The sequence below is a fragment of the Pipistrellus hanaki genome (assembly GCF_964339955.1).
Source record: "Pipistrellus hanaki genome assembly, chromosome: 1".
Lineage (NCBI taxonomy): Eukaryota > Metazoa > Chordata > Mammalia > Chiroptera > Vespertilionidae > Pipistrellus > Pipistrellus hanaki.
Window position 1 is genome coordinate 7095651 of NC_140503.1, and position 17160 is coordinate 7112810.

Consider the following 17160-nt stretch of genomic DNA (forward strand, 5'->3'; position numbering starts at 1 on the left):
TAAGGTGGGCTGGGGGCAGGGTGGGGCAGGGGCTGCTTGGGCAGGAAAGAGGATTTGAGAGAGGGAGAGGAGAGGGAGGACGGAGCCCGTGGGGAAAGGGAGCAGGGTGAGCCCTGGAGTCAGTCCCAAGCTGCGAGGCGGGTCCCATAGCCCAAAGGCCAGTACCATCTGGGTCTGTCCGCACCTGGGCAAGGTGTGGGGCGACAGGTGTGGCGGAGCACCTTGTCCAGGGTTCTGAAACCCCAAGGTGTGCATGTAGCCTGGCAGCACAAAGGGCAGAGCAGGTCCCCCCAGAGCAGCTGGCACCCTAAGAGGCTGCTCCCCTGAGCTTCGGTGGGGCTGGAGGGAGTGTGTGTGTGTGTGTGTGTGTGTGTGTGTGTCTCCTCCGCAGGACTGGACGCACCCACAGAGACCAGACGGCCAGTCTCACATCTGCCCAGACCACACACGCCATGGCCATCACCACATATCCCAGGCAGCAAAAAAGGCTCCCCCAGCCCAATGTGGCTTTTCATTTCCAAGACTAAATTTGGAAGGGGGGGGGGGGGGCTGCCCAGTTCTGGCAGCAGGACAGGTCCTTGAAGGGCGCCCTCAGAAATCAAGGAGTCCGGGCTTGAGAGTTTGTCCAACAAAAGTCGGGACTCCTCTTGCCCCAGCCCAGGAGGCAGCAGCCCCAAGCCCCCCACCCTCTCAAGAGACTTGCCGAGTGGCCTTCTCTCCCTATCCTCTCCACCACCACCACCCCCTCCCCCGCCACAAACAAACAAAGGAAAAAAGTTTGCTAATGCAGAGGTGCTCTCCGGGAAGACAAATGGGACACCCCTTCCATCACCACTCCATCCACCCCCCAAGTCCCTCTCTTCCCCCCACACCCCCCTCTTGCCACAGCCCAGCCAGGTGTGGCTCAGAGAGAGTTCACTAACCTACCTGAGAGCCCCCTGCCAGGGTGGTTAGGGGCCGGGCAGGGTCGGAGAAAGTAGGAAAGAGGCTGGCTTCCTCCTGGGGGAGAAGTTCCTGAGCTGTGCAGCCCCCACCCCGGGGCCCCAGGCGGCATAGCCATAACCTGACTGGGAGGCAGAGGAGAGGGGCTGCCCTCCCAGGAGCACCGCCTGCTCCTCAAGGTCCTGTCCTGCCCAAGCCACGGGGCCAACAGGAAGCTCCCGGGACAGAGTCCCTCCGGGGCCCGGAACACCGGAGGGGGGACCTCCGCACCTGAGTCCTAGTCGTCTATCCCGCGCGCACCGGTCCCGCGGGGTTCCGGCCGGAGGCTCCGAGCCCCGGGGTGGACAGATGGACGTCTCTCCGGACTGGCTCCCCCGCCGCCGCCGCCGCGAGTGAGCGCTTTCCCCTCGCCCTCTCGGCCCCGCGGGCTCCCGCCTCGGCCCGGGCGCCAGCGAGGTCTCGGTCCCGGGAGAAGTTGGGCGGCCGGTCCCGGGAGAAGTTGGGCGGCCGGTCCCGGGGAGAAGTTGGGCGGCCGGTCCCGGGAGAAGTTGGGCGGCCGGTCCCGGGGAGAAGTTGGGCGGCCGGTCCCGGGAGAAGTTGGGCGGCCGGTCCCGGGAGAAGTTGGGCGGCCGGTCCCGGGGAGAAGTTGGGCGGCCGGTCCCGGGAGAAGTTGGGCGGCCGGTCCCGGGAGAAGTTGGGCGGCCGGTCCCGGGAGAAGTTGGGCGGCCGGTCCCGGGTCGGGCGGCGCGCGGGACGCCGGCGGCAGCCACCGCCTCTGACTCGGGCTCGGCCACCGACACCCGGACAAGTCCCCGCGGCTGTGCGGGCGCCGCGGGCAGCTCGGCCCCGCAGACGGGGTGCACATCGCTCGGGACCCGGCGCGAGTCAGGCCCGGTCGGAGGGGCATTTGTGTTCCCAGCTTCGGGGACCCTGGGTCAAGGCACTTCCCCGCCCGGCTGCCCCTGAGACCGACCTCACCGCCGCCGGTCCGGCGCCCCGAGCGATCCGAAGGCCCCCCGCGAAGTTGGGGAGCTGCCCCTCACCCCCAAAGAAAGTCTCGTTCCCGGCGGAGAGGACGCACTTTGCGCGTCCGTGCGCGTCCGCGCCCAGGGGAGCCGCGGCGCTCGCGGGCTGTCGGCGAAGGTGGCTCGGCTCGGGCGCTCCCGTCCCGACGCTCCCGGGGCGGAGAGCAACGTCTGGGGACGCACGGGACGGGTGCGCCCGGCGGCCGGGGCTGCGCCGGGCGCGGCGAGCGGCGGGAGGGGAGCGCTCCGGGATTCGGGCAACAGCTACCCCTAGTGGGAGAGCCGCCGGGGCCGCCGCGCCCCGCGCCCTCGCCCGCCGCGCCCCGCGCCCGCCCGCCGCGCCCCGCGCCCCAAGCGCTCCGGGGCGGGCTGGGCGCAGGGACGGCGCCGCTCTCTCCGGCGCTCCCGTCCCCGGCGCCCGGCGCTCCCCGGCCCGGGGTCCCTGCCCTCCGCGCCGCCCGCCGGGCCCCCGGCCGCTGACCCGGAGCGGAGGCGCGGGGCCGGGCCGCGATGGGACGGGGCGGGCGCGGCCGGGGCAGCGCGCGGCGGGCTCGGGCGGCGGGGAGCGCCGGGCGCGGTGTGCGTGGCGGGGCCGTGCGGGGGGCGGCCGTGTGCGAGGCGCGAGTGTGAGCGCGCGCGGGAGACGAGCGGGCGAGCGGGCTCCGGGAAGGCGAGCGGCGGAGCCCGCGGGCGGACGGGGAGAGGCGGCGGGCACCCGAAGTTGCCTCCTTCGCCGGCCCGCGTCCCCCGGGGGGCGGGAGCCGGGGCCGGCGGAGCGGCGGCCGGGGGGACCCGGACCCCGGCGGCACCTGGGCAGCGGCCCCGCACGAGCGGCGGCGGCGGGGGCGGCGTTGGCGGCGGCGGCGGCGGCGCGCGGGAAGAAGCGAACCGAGGCTCCGGCGCGGCGCGGCGGGCGCTGGAGAGCTCCGCTCAGGTGCGCGGCGAGGGGCGCGGGCCGGGGCCGGGCTGCTGGGGCCGGAGCCGCGCCGGCACCGCACTCCCTGCAGGATCTCCACCCGCACACGCCTGGGTCCCAGGTCCGGCTCGCCGTCCTGGGAGGCAACCCCGGCCGGGGTCCCCCCGCCCCCCTGGGAGCTGGCTAAGGCGGCCCGGCCCCCGGGCACGACCCACCGCCCCGGCCCGCCCCGCCCTCGTGCTGCCGGCGCCCACCCGCCCCGGGCCCGGGATTCCTGATTTCTGAGGCTGTGGCCCCCGCGGCCGGGGCATCCCTCCGGGCTCAAGTTGCAAGGGGGCGGGCCCGGCCGGAGGTGGAGTCTCCCTCCCGCCAAGGGAAGCCTCGGCTATAAATCGAGCTCCCTGCACCGCTCCGGCCAGATGCCGGGCCAGGCCGCCCCGCCGTTGCTGGGGGGGGAGGGTGGGGGGTCCCAGGGGGCGTGGGGGGCCGTGGCTACCATGCTCCGCTCCCTCTTGCTTCACGCCCTGAGGCTGTGCGCCCAGACGGCCTCGTGCCTCACGCTCTTCCCGCGCTTCCTCTGCACGGCCTTCATGCTCTGGCTGCTCGATTTCCTGTGCATCCGCAAGCATTTCCTGGGCCGGAGGCGCCGCGGGGGTCGCCCTGAGCCCGAGGTGGAGCTCCAGGGCGATGAGGAGGAGGAGGAGGCGCCCCCCGACGACCCGCCCATCTGCGTGTCCGACGACAACCGCCTGTGCACGCTGGCCTCGCTGCGGGCCGTGTGGCACGGCCAGAAGCTGGACCTCTTCAAGCAGGCGCACGAGGGCGGCCCGGCGCCCAACTCGCAGGTGGTGCTGCCCGAAGGCTTCCAGCACCAGCACATCCTGGACTTCGCGCGCGGGGACCGCCCGCTGGTGCTCAACTTCGGCAGCTGCACCTGACCACCATTCATGGCGCGCATGAGCGCCTTCCGCCGCCTGGTCACCAAGTACCGGCGCCACGTGGACTTCCTCATCATCTACATCGAGGAGGCGCACCCCTCGGACGGCTGGGTCACCACGGACACCCCCTACATCATCCCGCAGCACCGGAGCCTGGACGACCGGGTCAGCGCGGCCCGGGTGCTGCAACAAGGGGTTCCTGGCTGCGCCCTGGTCCTGGACACCATGACCAACGCCAGCAGCTCCGCCTATGGCGCCTACTTTGAGCGCCTCTACGTCGTGCAGAGCGGCGTCATCATGTACCAGGGCGGCCGCGGCCCCGACGGCTACCAGGTCTCAGAGCTGCGCGCCTGGCTGGAGCGCTATGACCAGCAGCTGCAGGGCGCACTGGCCCGGCAGGTGTAGGCGCCCGAGGGGAACCGAGGAACCATGGACCGAACTGGGAGGGCCCCGCCTTCGCGCCTTCGAGGCCCACGTGCCAACGAGGTCCCCAGCCAAGCCAGCTTCGGCGAGGGCCCCCGTGGTGACCAGCTGTGCTGAGCCACAGGTGGCAGGCTGGGTCTGCACCCTCAGCCGTCTGAAGACCCCCACCCCCAGCCCCTCCTCTGCTCCTGTGACTGTCCCTGCTTCTGCGTGTGGATGTGGTGCTGCCCTTTGCCTCGTGCCCCTGGACTTGTCCCCCAGAGACCCCCTGCGGCGTTCTCTGGCGCCCCCTCCCCAGAGCAAAGGCCAACAGAGCCTTTGGCAGGGTCAGCGCTGTGGCCTCTGCAGAGAGACTCCTCTGGCCGCGCCCTGGCACCTGCCCCATCGCCCTGTCGCCACACCTGCCGCCGGGGGAGGGGGTGCCGGCTGTTCTGTGTCTGTGTCGTGTCCGTGAGGTGGGGGAGGGGGGTGGGCAGGGTCGCTTCCCCCCCTGCGTTGCGGCGCCCCGGAGCCCCGCTGCTGATGATGAGCTGCCTCTAACTGGTCTTGACCACGAGCTGCCTCTGAATTGCAGGGGGGCCCCCAGCGGTGCCTGAAACCAGCGGGGGGAAGAGCCCTGGGCTTCCGCGAGGAAACCACCATCGAGGGGGCGGGGCAGGGGAGGGGGTGGGGACTGTCTTGGGACCAGAGGAGAGCGGGGTTCAGGGGGTTCGCAGAGGCCCCCGGAGAAGGGAGAGGCCAAGGCTCCCAGAAGTGGGGTCTGGGGGGCCTCAGTGGGAGGCCTCCTGTGCAGAGCTGCCATGGAGGGGTGGGAAGGCGGGGGGCGGGGGGGCTCGGAGGGCATTCGGTGTTGTGCTGGGAGCACTCCCTGTGTGTAGACTTGTGTGATGTGACTGTAATAAAGCTGATGTAAACTGCCCTGGTGCTGCCTCTGGTCCCTTTGTGTTTCCTTCCCCCTGAGCAGCGGCAGGACTCCCACCAAATCCTCTCCCCCGGGTTCCCATGGCGCCCCTGGGGGGAAGGGAGGGTGGGGTCGGGGGGAGGGGCAGCGGGAGGGAGAGGGGGAACCTACAGGGAAGGTTCTGGGGCGGTACCGGTACCGGGGCGCGCGCCCGTGCGCGGTGCCGGCTGGAGGAGTTCGGGTCCGGAAGGGGGGCTGGGGAAACATGGGGTCCTCACACACACAGACACACACCCCTGCCCCGCGGGAGGGGAGCTAACTTCTCCCAGCGGCCGGCCTGCGGGGAGGCGATGCATCAGGTGGGGCCGGGCTCGGCCAACCTCGGCGCCTCTGCACACCTGGCTCCTCCCGGCTCCCTGCCAGCATCTGGCTTCCCCCTGACCGCTCCGCACCTGCCACATTGTCCCCCCACCCCGCCATCCCCTGGGGCAGCGGAGGTCCGCGGGGGGCGTGCTGGTGGGGCTCCGGGCGGTGGAAGAAGAAGGGATGGGAGAGGGAAGGAGGGATGGGAGAGGAGCGCGCAGCCACCGCCATCACACCAGAGGCAGCACCTAAGGCAGAGCTGGGGTGGCCCGGCGTGCGCCCCCCTCCCAGAAACTCCCTCCTCCTGACCCTCCTCAGCTTCCCCAAATTCAAGTCACACAACACCTCCCCCCCCCAAAAAAAAAAAAAAGGAATGGGAAGCGAAGGAGGAGGAGGAGGAGGAGGAGGAGGAGGAGGAGGAGGAGGAGGAGGAAAAATGAGGCCAGAAAGAGGGGGGGGGGGGGCTTGGGAGGAGGGAGTCGCAACGTTTAGCACAAATCCCCGCCCTCAGTCAAGGCCAGGCGCCCCCAACCCCGCTTCGCTCCCTCCCCTGCTGCGCCCTGGGGGGGGGGGGGTGACCCCGGGACCCAGGAGTTAGCACGGACCCTCCCCTCCGCCCTCTGCTAGCCACACCTGGAGCGGGAGAACGGGCGGGAGGAAAGAGGAACAAACAAGCGCGGAGGCGGGGGTCCCGGCCTGAGTGGGGGTTGGGGGACAGCCCAGCTTCCCCGATGGGGTCCCAGGGCCTCCGAGGGAGGAAGGGGGAGGCGTGTCGGTGCGCTCACTCTGGATGGGTCCGCGCCGGGAGGGTGGGGGAACCGGGCAGCGGCGGGAGAGAGAGAAGAGAGAGGCCCCGCACCACCCAGGCTGCCTCCAGCTCTGCACCCAGCCCAGCGCCTCCTCCTTGAAAACTTTTTGAAACTGACACCCAACACTTTTTGAGACTGGGGGAGGGGGGGGGGGAGAAGGAGGGTTTTGCTTTAAAAGTATTTATGAAAAGTAACTTCTAAGAAAATTGGCACAGATGGGATTCCTGCATCTCCTCCCCTCCCCTCCTCCTGCGCGCTGCTTCTCATCCCCACCCTCCCCCAAACCCCCAGGAGGAATCCGGAGAGAGAAAGCGGGAGAGAGAAAGCGGCGGGGACCCGAAAGGGAGATGGGGAGGCCGTCCCGAGCTGGCCTGGTGTGAGTTTGGCGGCTGGGAGGAAGCGGAGGGCCGCCAGGGGCCACTGGGGTGGGGGGTGGGGGTGGGGGGCTCACTGCGCGCTCTGGGGATTCCCGGACCTGCCGGCCTCTTGGGGTCCAGTTAGACCCGCTGAGCGACCTCTCCTCCCCAAGAAGGTTCACCCTTGGCGCTGGGTCCAAAACGTGGAGCGCTTGGTCCTGGGACCCGTGGCCCCTGCCACTGCCCAGACTGGCCGCCCAGAAGCATCTGGCACCTCATCACCACCACCTTTTCCTCTCTTCCCCTTCCTTTCTCTTTCCTTCTCCCCCACCCTTCATCTTCTGCTTCTTTCTTTTCTCTCCTTTTCTCCATCCTTCCTTTCCTTTCTTTTTCTCTCTTGCCCTTTAAAATCTCTCCTGCCTGTAAAAGCAATGCGAGCTCAGTGCCGAGATCGCAGAGACCAAGCCGATGCCACCTCTGGGTGGGCACTTTCACCCTGCCCCGGCCCGGCCCTCACACTTGTAAAGAGAATCTTTAACCACGGAGCGGGATTAGCCTTTCCTAGCCTGACAGTCCCTTTGGCTCCTGCTACCTCTCCTGTCAGCGAGGGCTACGAGGCCAGGTGTGAGAGCTCAGGAGCTGGGAGTGTCCTTAGGGCAGCTGACACGGGTCTCAGGGAAATTGCTCGGTCAGGGCATGTGCACCTCCTTGGAGATGTTTGCTTTGCCACAGTTTGCTCAACTCCCTTCCAGAAAGCCTGTTTGATTTTATTACTTTTTAATGTTTCCCCAGTGCTCGCTCTCTCTTATGTATGTATACATGAAATGTGCAGATAATACATAAATCCATCTTCGATATTAAATTTTAAAAGCAGGAGAACAGAGCAGAAAACACAAGCCTAGCTTAGAGCAGGATTTTTCCAACTGCAAGTGGGGGCCCAGCAGTGGGCCCTGAAACCAGCTCCTCAGAGGACTGGAGAACTGGGACAGAACAGGCACTGTGAACGCCACACACCTTTCACCTGGGGCCACCACAGCTTTTGGAAACTTTTGTTTCAGGTGTGTGTGTGTGCGTGTGTGTGTACAGGTGGCTGTGTTTCAGGGGTGTGTGTGTGCGTGTGTGTGTACAGGTGGCTGATGTGTTTCAGGGGTGTATGTGTGTGTGTGTACAGGTGGCTAATGTGTTTCAGGGGTGTGTGTGTGTACAGGTGGCTGTGTTTCAGGGGTGTGTGTGTGTGTGTGTACAGGTGGCTGTGTTTCAGGGGTGTGTGTGTGTGTGTGTGTGTACAAGTGGCTGTTTCAGGGGTGTGTGTGTGTGTGTGTACAGGTGGCTGTGTTTCAGGGGTGTGTGTGTGTGTGTGTACAGGTGGCTGTGTTTCAGGGGTGTGTGTGTGTGTGTGTACAGGTGGCTGTGTTTCAGGGGTGTGTGTGTGTGTGTGTACAGGTGGCTGTGTTTCAGGGGTGTGTGTGTGTGTGTACAGGTGGCTGTGTTTCAGGGGTGTGTGTGTGTGTGTGTGTGTACAGGTGGCTGTGTTTCAGGGGTGTGTGTGTGTATGTGTGTGTACAAGTGGCTGTTTCAGGGGTGTGTGTGTGTGTGTACAGGCGGCTGATGTGAAATGCATTTCTCCTGAGGGATCTAACAGGCTTGGACATGGTGGAAAGCCACCACCCGCAAGTTCCCATCCCTCCCTGGTCCTGGACACCCCGAGACCTGTGGAGTGTTTCCCTCCAGACTCTGCGTCACCTACTGACTCCCCAGATATGGGTTCCCTAATCAAGACCACACTGCACAGGGGTGACCGCCACCCACCCCACACACCATCCTGCCATCCCTTCTCCTGGCACCTTCCCCTGTCCACACAGCTACAGGCAGCAGGTCTGTGCTGCAGAACCCCCTGTGGCAGCACCATCCGGCTGGGGCCCCCGCCCCACCCCACCCAGGAGGAACGCAGCTCTGCCCTCAGCCTCAGGCATTAGCACTTTCAAGTCTACCATCAGCCTAGCCCATTGCTTAGCCTCAAGCAGGGCGAGGGAGGTGGGCATTAAGCAAGTTGGTAGACAGATCATATTTGTCCCTCAGAGACACAAGTGCCTCCTCCAGGAAGACATGGAGGAAGGGCACACTGGGTGGAGGGTGCTGCTGGGGCCAAGTAGAGGCCCAAAAGTAAGAGTTGTGCTCAGAAAGCGGGGAGTCCCCACCACCACCACCACCACCCCACTGTCCCAAGGTGGCTGCACAACAGGAGGGTGGGAGGAGAAGCCTTGGGTACCAGCCTAGAATCCCTGCTGAGCCTCAGGGGTGGGAGCCTCAGACCTCAAAGAGGGGAAGGGGGAAAAGGGAGAGGGAGAGGGAGAGGGAGAGGGAGAGGGAGAGGGAAAGCAGAAGGAGGATGGATGCCTGGGAATTGGGTAGTGGGCGCATCCACCCAGCCTCAGTGACAGAAGGTGCAGCTGCACTCTCAGGAGACAGGCTAGCATCTCTGCCTTGCACCCAGCAGCTGTCCCGAAATACCTGAAAGAAATCACCCAGCTATTGGCCAAAGGGGTAGGTAGATACCAACAGGTGCGTGGCCTCCCCTTTGTGGTATCCAGACCCCTGCCTGTAGGAAAATAACATCCCTAACCATCCCCCACAGGTGGAGCAGTACAGAGCGACATCTGTGTGCTTGCTCTGGGGCCAGGCACTGGGCAAAGTGTTCCATCAGGAGCGTTTGGTTTGGTCATCCTCACAGCCCTCATTAGCCCCATTCCATTGATGAAGAAACTGAGGCTTGGCATGGCTGGGGTGTGATGGGCTGAATTGTGTCCTCCTCCAAAATCCTCATGTGGAAGTCCTGACCCCTCCTCCCTGAGGAGGCGCCCTGGCTTGGAGATGGATCTTTAAAGAGGTAATTAAGCCGAAACCGGTGTGGCTCAGTGGATAGAGCGTCAGCCTGCAGACTCAAAGTCCCAGGTTCGATTCCAGTCAAGGGCATGCACCTTGGTTGCGGGCACATCCCCAGTGGGGAGTGTGCAGGAGGCAGCTGATCCATGTTTCTCTCTCATCGATGTTTCTAACTCTCTATTTCTCTCCCTTCCTCTCTGTAAAAAATCAATAATATATATATTTTTTTAAATTAAGAGGTAATTAAGTTGGGATGAGACTGGGCCCTACTCCAATAGGACCGGTGTCCTTATAAGAAGAGATTAGGACAGAGGCATACACAGAGGGACCACCGAGGGAAGACAGTGAAGTGGCAGCCATGGGCAAGCCGGAGACCGAGGTCCCAGGAGACCCAGCCTCCTGAGCGGCCAGGAAGCCATTGATGCCTCAGCCCGCCCACACCCGGGCTGTGGTCCTTGGCTAGGGCAGCCCGAGCACACAGAGGCACAGGTCATGCTCTAGAGTTTAGAGTCTGGAAAACAGCTTTGAACACGGGCCTCTCCAGCCCCAGTGCTGGGGTTTAGCGTGGGCTCCACAGTGTTCCTCCCGCGGGAGCCAGGACGCTCAGACTTCCTGCCCTCCATGAGGACACGCGAGGACAGCCCAAGCCAGGGAGCACACACACACAGAGACACACACACACACACACACACACACACACACACACACGCACACGCAGCTCTAGAAAAACCTCCCGGGAAGTTCACGGTAGCTGTCTCTGTGTGGGTGGACGTGCGTGTTTTCTTACTTTCTCCTCGTCTGTAGCCTGTGATTTTTCTGTAGTGAGCATGGATGGCTCTTATGACAGAAAAATAAAGCTACGAGCAGCGAGAACAAAGGCTGTGGCAAGTAGCAGCCTGGAGGCAGAGAGGCCAGGGCACAGCGAGGTTCTGGCCGGAGGTGGCAGTGAGTCCTGGACCAGGCCCAGCGGTGGAGGTGAGAGGTATTGGCTGGCGGTGCTGAGAGGAGAGACATTTGGAGGGAGGGAGAGGAGGGGATAGGGCTGCCTAATAAGATACAGGGCACCAGTTACATGTGAATTTCCGATAAGCAGCAGGTAATCTTTCATTATTAAGAAGGTCCAGATATTGCATGGATATACTTATACTCAAAAAACGTATCTGTTGTTTATCTGCACCTCACATTGAGCTACACATCCTGGGCGGGTTGCCTGATTTACCCAATTTGACAATCCCACGTGGGGGTGGGGCAGTCTGTCTGAGGCCCAGGGAGAGGCAGCCTCAGAGCTTGAAGACCACGGCTGGAAAGGTGGATCCACAACCTCTAAGGTCTTCGCTTCCATCTTCCCAGGACAGCTGGACCCCCGTGGCCAGACAGAGGCGCCCAGACGCTCCAGAGCCTGCGCTTGGTGACCTAGAGCCGAGGAAGGAATGGCCAGCGGCTCAGCCAGCCGCACAGTGTGCAGGGCCAGATGCAAGATGCAAACGCAGGACCCCTTGTTCAGGGGACAAAGTGCCAGTCAGGTGTCCAAGGCAAAGCTTTGTTCTTCCTCCTGTGGTACCTCAGCTTGCTGTGGGATTTATTTGCTATTTCATATCATAAACAAATTAAAAATTAGCATTTAAAATGATGTACTGGTCTGGGTTCTCCAGAGAAGCAGAGCCAATAGGTTACATGCAGAGAGGTTTCCGTCAAGAATGGGCTCACGTGACAACGGAGGCAGAGAAGTCCAAGATTTGCAGTCTGCAAGCCGGAGGCCCAGGAGAGCCACAGTAAGCTCCAATCCAAGACCAAAGGCTGAGACCCGGAGAGCCAGTGGTGTGACTTAGGTGGGGCTCTGAAGGCAATCGGCAGAGAGAACAAACGCGCCCTTCCTCACCCAGCCTTCCCTGCTACTCAGGCCTTCAACGGGTTAGACAAGGCCCGCCCACATCGGGAGAGCAATCTGCATCCCTCAGCCCACCCAGGCAAATGTTAACCTCGGCCCAGCTGGCGTGGCTCAGTGGTTGAGTGTCGACCTATGAACCAGGAGGTCACAGTTTGATTCCCAGTCAGGGCACGTGCCTGGGTTGGGAGCCCAATCCCCAGTGTGCAGGGCAACCCTTGCATGATTCTCTTTCATCATTGATGTTTCTATCTCTCTCTCCTGCTCCCTTCATCTCTAAATTCAATATATATATATATATTTCTGGATGAGGTTAACATTAAAATATATTTTAATGTTAACCTCATCCAGAAATACCCTCACAGACATGCCAAGAAAAATGTTCCACTAAATTTCATGGCACCACACAGCCCAGCAGACTTGACACAATTAACCATCACACATTACTATCATGAATTATACCATTTATCTTTTCTATTTGTTTTTATTTTTTTAGATTTCTTTTTTCTATTTAATAAATCTTTACTGTTCAGAATATTACAATTGTTCCTCTTCCTCTCCCCTCCCCCCCTACCCCCCTGCAATAGCTCTCCTCCACCCGGTTCCCACCCCACCCTTTGCCCTTACCTCCCCCCTACTGTTCTCATCATAGGTGTATGATTTTTGTCCAGTCTCTTCCCACACCCCCCAAACCCTTTCCCCCTGAGAATTGTCAGTCCACTCCAATTCTATGCCCTTGATTCTATTATATTCGCCAGTTTATTCTGTTCATCAGATTTTTAATTCACTTGATTTTTAGATTCACTTGTTGATAGATATGTATTTGTTGTTCATAATTTTTATCTTTACCTTTTTCTTCTTCTTCCTCTTCTTAAAGAATACCTTTTAGCATTTCATATAATACTGATTTGGTGGTGATAAACTCCTTTAGCTTTTTCTCATATGTGAAGCTTTTTGTATGACCTTCAATTCTGAATGATATAATAGCTTTGCTGGGTAGAGTAATCTTGGTTGTAGGTTCTTGCTATTCATCACTTTGAATATTTCTTGCCACTCCCTTCTGACCTGCATAGTTTCTGTTGAGAAATTAGCTGACAATCATATGGGTGCTCCCTTGTAGGTAACTTTTTCTCTTGCTGCTTTTAATATTCTCTCTTTGTCTTTTGCTCTTGGCATTTTAATTATGATGTGTCTTGGTGTGATCCTCTTTGGATTCCTTTTGTTTGAGGTTCTGTGCGCTTCCTGGACTTGTAAGTCTATTTCTTTCACCAGGTGGGGTAAGTTTTCTGTCATTACTTCTTCAAGTAGGTTTTCAGTATCTTGCTCTCTCTCTTCCTCTGGCACCCCCATAATTCTGATGTTGGTATGCTTAAAGTTGTCCCAGAGGCTCCTTACACTATCTTCAAATTTTTGGATTCTTTTTCTTTTTGCTTTTCTGGTTGAGTGTTTTTTGCTTCTTTATATTTCAAATCTTGATTTGATTCTTGCAGTCCTCTAGTCTGCTGTTAGATCTCTGTATATTTTTTTTTTTTTATCTCAGTCAGTGTATGTTTAATTTCTAGTTGGTCCTTTTTCATATCCTTGAGGGTCTCACTAAATTTATCAGCCTTTTCTAGGAAATTCTTAAAAAACCATATAACCATGGTTTTGGACTCTATATCCAGTCATTTGCTTTCCTCCATTTCTTTTGTTTGTGATCTGTTTCTTTGTCTCTGCATTTTCACTGCTTTCCCTGAGTTGGTAGAGTAGCTTTGTGTGCTAGGTGTCCTTTATGACCCAGTGGCCCAGCCTCCCCAGTTACCTGAGGTGGACACTCTTGGTGCACCCCTTTGTGGTCTGTGTGTACAGCCTTGTTGTATTTAAGTCTTGATTGTTGTTAGTATCACTGGGAGGAATTGACCTCTGGGACAATGGGCTGTGAAGATCAGCTCTGTCTGTGCCAGGAGAACTTCTTTGCTGGAGACAGCCTATGAGACAAGACTTGCAAAATTACAATAGCCTCTGTACTCAGCTTGGATGGGACAGAATCTCAGGGCCAAGCAGACATCCTTGGCATCTCATAAGCCCTGCCCCTTGAAGCCCCTGGGTCTCAGTGTCCCTCGGTACTCATTGCAAGTACTTCTGAGAGAAAACCGCCATCGAGTTTTGCCTGATGCCAGACAGTCCAGCTTCTCCCCCAATGAATCTGGACTCCCAGATTCTCGTCCGGAACTGGAGTTCAGCACAGTAAGGAGCCTCCGTCTCCTTCCCACTAGAGAAAGCCAGCAGCACACTCAGCAGTCAGTCCTCTCTGCGCGCACTCACACGGGTGCCTCCAGAACCTCTGACTCTTGCAGCTCCCCTGGGTCTCCATGTGCCTCTCTCTTTTCCTGACAGTCCAGACTCTTCCTGTATGAGTCTGGATCCCCAGGGTCTCTCCCAGAACTGGGATTCAGTGCAGTCGGGACCTCCATATCCCTCCCACTAGAGAAAGCCAGCCAGGCACTCAGCCACCCGTCCTCCCTGTGTACGTACACATGTCTCCATACCTCAGCTTTTTGCATCTCCTTTGATTATCCATTGCTTTTCTCTTTCCTTCTAGTTGTAGAATTTCCACTCAGCCAGCTTTCTTGTGGTCCTGGATGATGTCCATTTTGTCTTTTAGTTGTAGTTTTTAAATTGTTGTGCGAGGCAGCAGTTTAGGTGTTTACCCATGCCACCATCTTGGTTTCTCCCTCATCTTTCCTATTTTAAATGCAGTATAAGATCCTTTACTCCATATGTGGAATCATTGAAATGCCACATTCCTATTTCGTGGCTCATACCTGCACGTGGATTTTATTCTCACCTGAATAGCGGAAATGCCATACAAAGTGGACTCATCTGTTCTTAGTAATATTTCACTTCTCCTGGGACACACACATTCAGCAATACTCTCGGCCTTCGGTTTGCTGCTGAGCGTGGAAGCGCTGGAAGAAAGGCAACTATGGGGGCCCAGTGCTCCCTTCCTTCCTGCACCAGCATTTCCAGGGCTCTGGGTGCCGACTTCCTCACACCCACCGACCTCGCACTCACCCTGAGTCTCACTGAACTCCTGCGTGTTGTGGGTCCGCTGACGGGTTCTGCACACGGGATGTCACCGATGCTATGTGTGAGCAGGGTGGCAGGGAATAAGCTGAGCTGTCCTCCTCTGCCTACACATGCTCCAGGGTCCCATCCGGCTTCCCTTACAAGCGCAAGTGCAAAGACAAAAATTAGTAAGAATGCCTAGACGGTGACAGCAGGGCTTATACTCAGGCCCAGGGCCTGTGGAGCAAGGGGCCCTCCACCACTGCCTGGGTGCACCCATGAAGCCCGCCCTGACTGCCAGGCCCAATGGCAGACCTCCTCACACCCTGTTCAGGACTGCACACACCCATGCACTCACATGCTGGGGCGCACACATACCACATGCACTCACTCAGACACACCCCTGTGCGTCCCAGCTGGCTCCTCGGGTCGGCACAGTGGGCCAACTGATGGCTGCTCCCAGCTCTCCCGGGAGGAGAGGAGCTCAGAGATATTAGCTAACGGCCCAGGATACATGCGTGTGGCCTCCAAAGCCAATCCCTTGACTCTTCCCACTGCACTTGGCTGCCTCTCAGGGGACAACCCCTTCCTGGCCGTTGGCTTGTCCCAGCCAGGTCCCATGAAGGTAGCAGGTAGACACTCACCATCAGGGTGCGGGAGCCTCTGCTGCTGGGGCGGGGAGGGGGAGGTGCGCGGCAGAGGAAGCCACAAAGGCCAAGAAACGACACGCAGCCCGTCACTGCGCCAGAGAGGCCGTGCAGGTGTGTGCGTGAGGGTGTGAGAGCAGGCGTGCGAGCCTGGGTGAGGGTGTCCCACACAACCGTTCTGCAGACCCCACTTCCCACCAGGCGAATGCCGGACACTGGAGGCCTGGTCCCGTCCTCACAGAGCAGTCCCACTAACTGGAGAGACAGAAACCAACAATGCAGAAAGCCCAGGAGGTGGGGAACCCAAGGCAGGAGGTCAGGGAGGGCTTCCTGGAGGAGGTAACCATGAAGGATTGGGAGCCAGGTGGGAAAGGGCCTCAAAGATGCAAAGAATAGCAGGTGTGGAGCCTTGGCAGAGGGAACAACGTGCTGGCAGGACTGGGCCATGGCAGTAAGTCCATGAGGCCCGGGAGGGGCAGGCAGGGGAGAAAAGTGAGTTGATGCTTTACCTCGAAGGCTCCGAGGGAGGCAGGAGAGTGCCCTGCGGTGAGTGGAGGAGGTGGCTCAGTTCAGGGTGGCCATCCCTAATGGCAGCCTGACCATCCAAATGAGGATGCTGGGCTCTAGCCAGTCCAGGCTACAGCCCTGCCCTCTCTGGCCTGAGCTTCCTCCCGCTGGTGCCCAGCCACACCCTGTGGGAAGGCAGGACCAGCCACTCTGCTCTGAACAGAGCCCAGGGCTGCCAAGCTCAGGGGTAGAACAGCCCATGCTGGAATCCCCTCACCCCCCACCCCCCCACCCCCCACTTTTTGCACCCTCACCTCAGGAGACAGCACAGAATCCAGAAGCACAAAGCACCGGCTCCGTGGCCTGGGCAGGGCTCCAGGGAGGAGCCCAGAAGGGAAGCCTGCTGGGGCAGGACTATGAACCTGCTGTCTTCCCAGTGGCCGCAAAGGCCTATGCACCCCAAGCAGCCCACACACAGCTGCAGAGGCTGTGCTTGGGCCCACCCGGCACCCAGGGGAAGAGTGGGACCATGGGAATTTGGGAGGAGAAAGAGTTGGGGAGACCCCATGCATCCATTCCTCCCTTCGACAGATATCCATTCCAGGCCTGGCGTGAGCTGGCCACATGGCTGCCCCACGGGACAGAGCTAGCACGAAGCTCATTCCGTGGGGAGAACCGTGATCATATACAGAGAAGCTCTGGATGGTAACAGCCAGCAAGTCAGAATGGAGTAGTCACATACAATAGCTGTGAAGAAAAATAAGCCCAGCGTCGCAGCCACCCATTGCTGAGGAGTGCATCACCCCAAAGCGGAGTGGCTTAAAGCTGGCCTGTGTTCCGTCCTGGCTGCCGTTGCTCCCTGGATGGACCATCGGCCCACACACCGAAGGGTCTTGGGTTCGATTTCCGGTCAAGGGCATGTACCTGGGTGGCAGGTATGGCCGTCAGATGGGAGCTGGGATTGGTGTCACCTTGAGAGCTTCCGTACTCACATTTCCGGTGGCTATGGCCAGCTGCCAGCTGGGAGCTTCCTGGGCCTGTGGCCACAACATGTATGTCAGGGTCCCTATGTGTGACCTGAGCTTCATCCCAGTATGTCAGCTCGGCTCCAAAAGCCAGGGTCCAAAGAGAACGAGACGGAGCTGTGAGGGCTTTCCATGACGTAGGGTGTCACGTGGCATCGCTTCTGCAAACTCTGTCCAGGAGGCCACAGAAGCCTGCCTACTGGAGGGGAGCGGACAGAGACCCCACCGCCGGAGGAGAGGCAAGTCAAGGTCACCCTGGGGCAGCGGGCTGCTCTGTGGCTGCTACCTGTAGGGAAAACTCCTGGGTCAGGGGTCGTAGGCAGCGAGGCAGCGGCCCAGGAGAGGCAGACAGACCACAGGCCACAGCCTCCTGCCCTGCAGGAACCCTGGGGATGACACGGGCTGTCAGCAATCACCGAGGATGGAGGGCCGGTCAGTAACATCGCAGGGGCCAATGAGGAGGAAACCACCATGGTTCCCTGGCCACACAGC

At 60.1% G+C, this 17160-nt stretch overlaps 1 protein-coding gene across 1 annotated transcript; it reads left to right on the top strand.

Annotated features, from left to right (window-relative positions):
- Window positions 1–3302: 3302 nt before the first annotated feature.
- DIO3 (iodothyronine deiodinase 3) lies at window positions 3303–5069 on the top strand (the record flags this gene model as incomplete). The annotated part of the gene is made up of 1 exon (XM_084891059.1): window positions 3303–5069. One exon carries the CDS (start codon window positions 3303–3305, stop codon window positions 4224–4226), a length of 924 nt encoding a protein of 307 aa, XP_084747185.1. The 3' UTR covers window positions 4227–5069.
- Between the last annotated feature and the right edge of the window lie 12091 nt (window positions 5070–17160).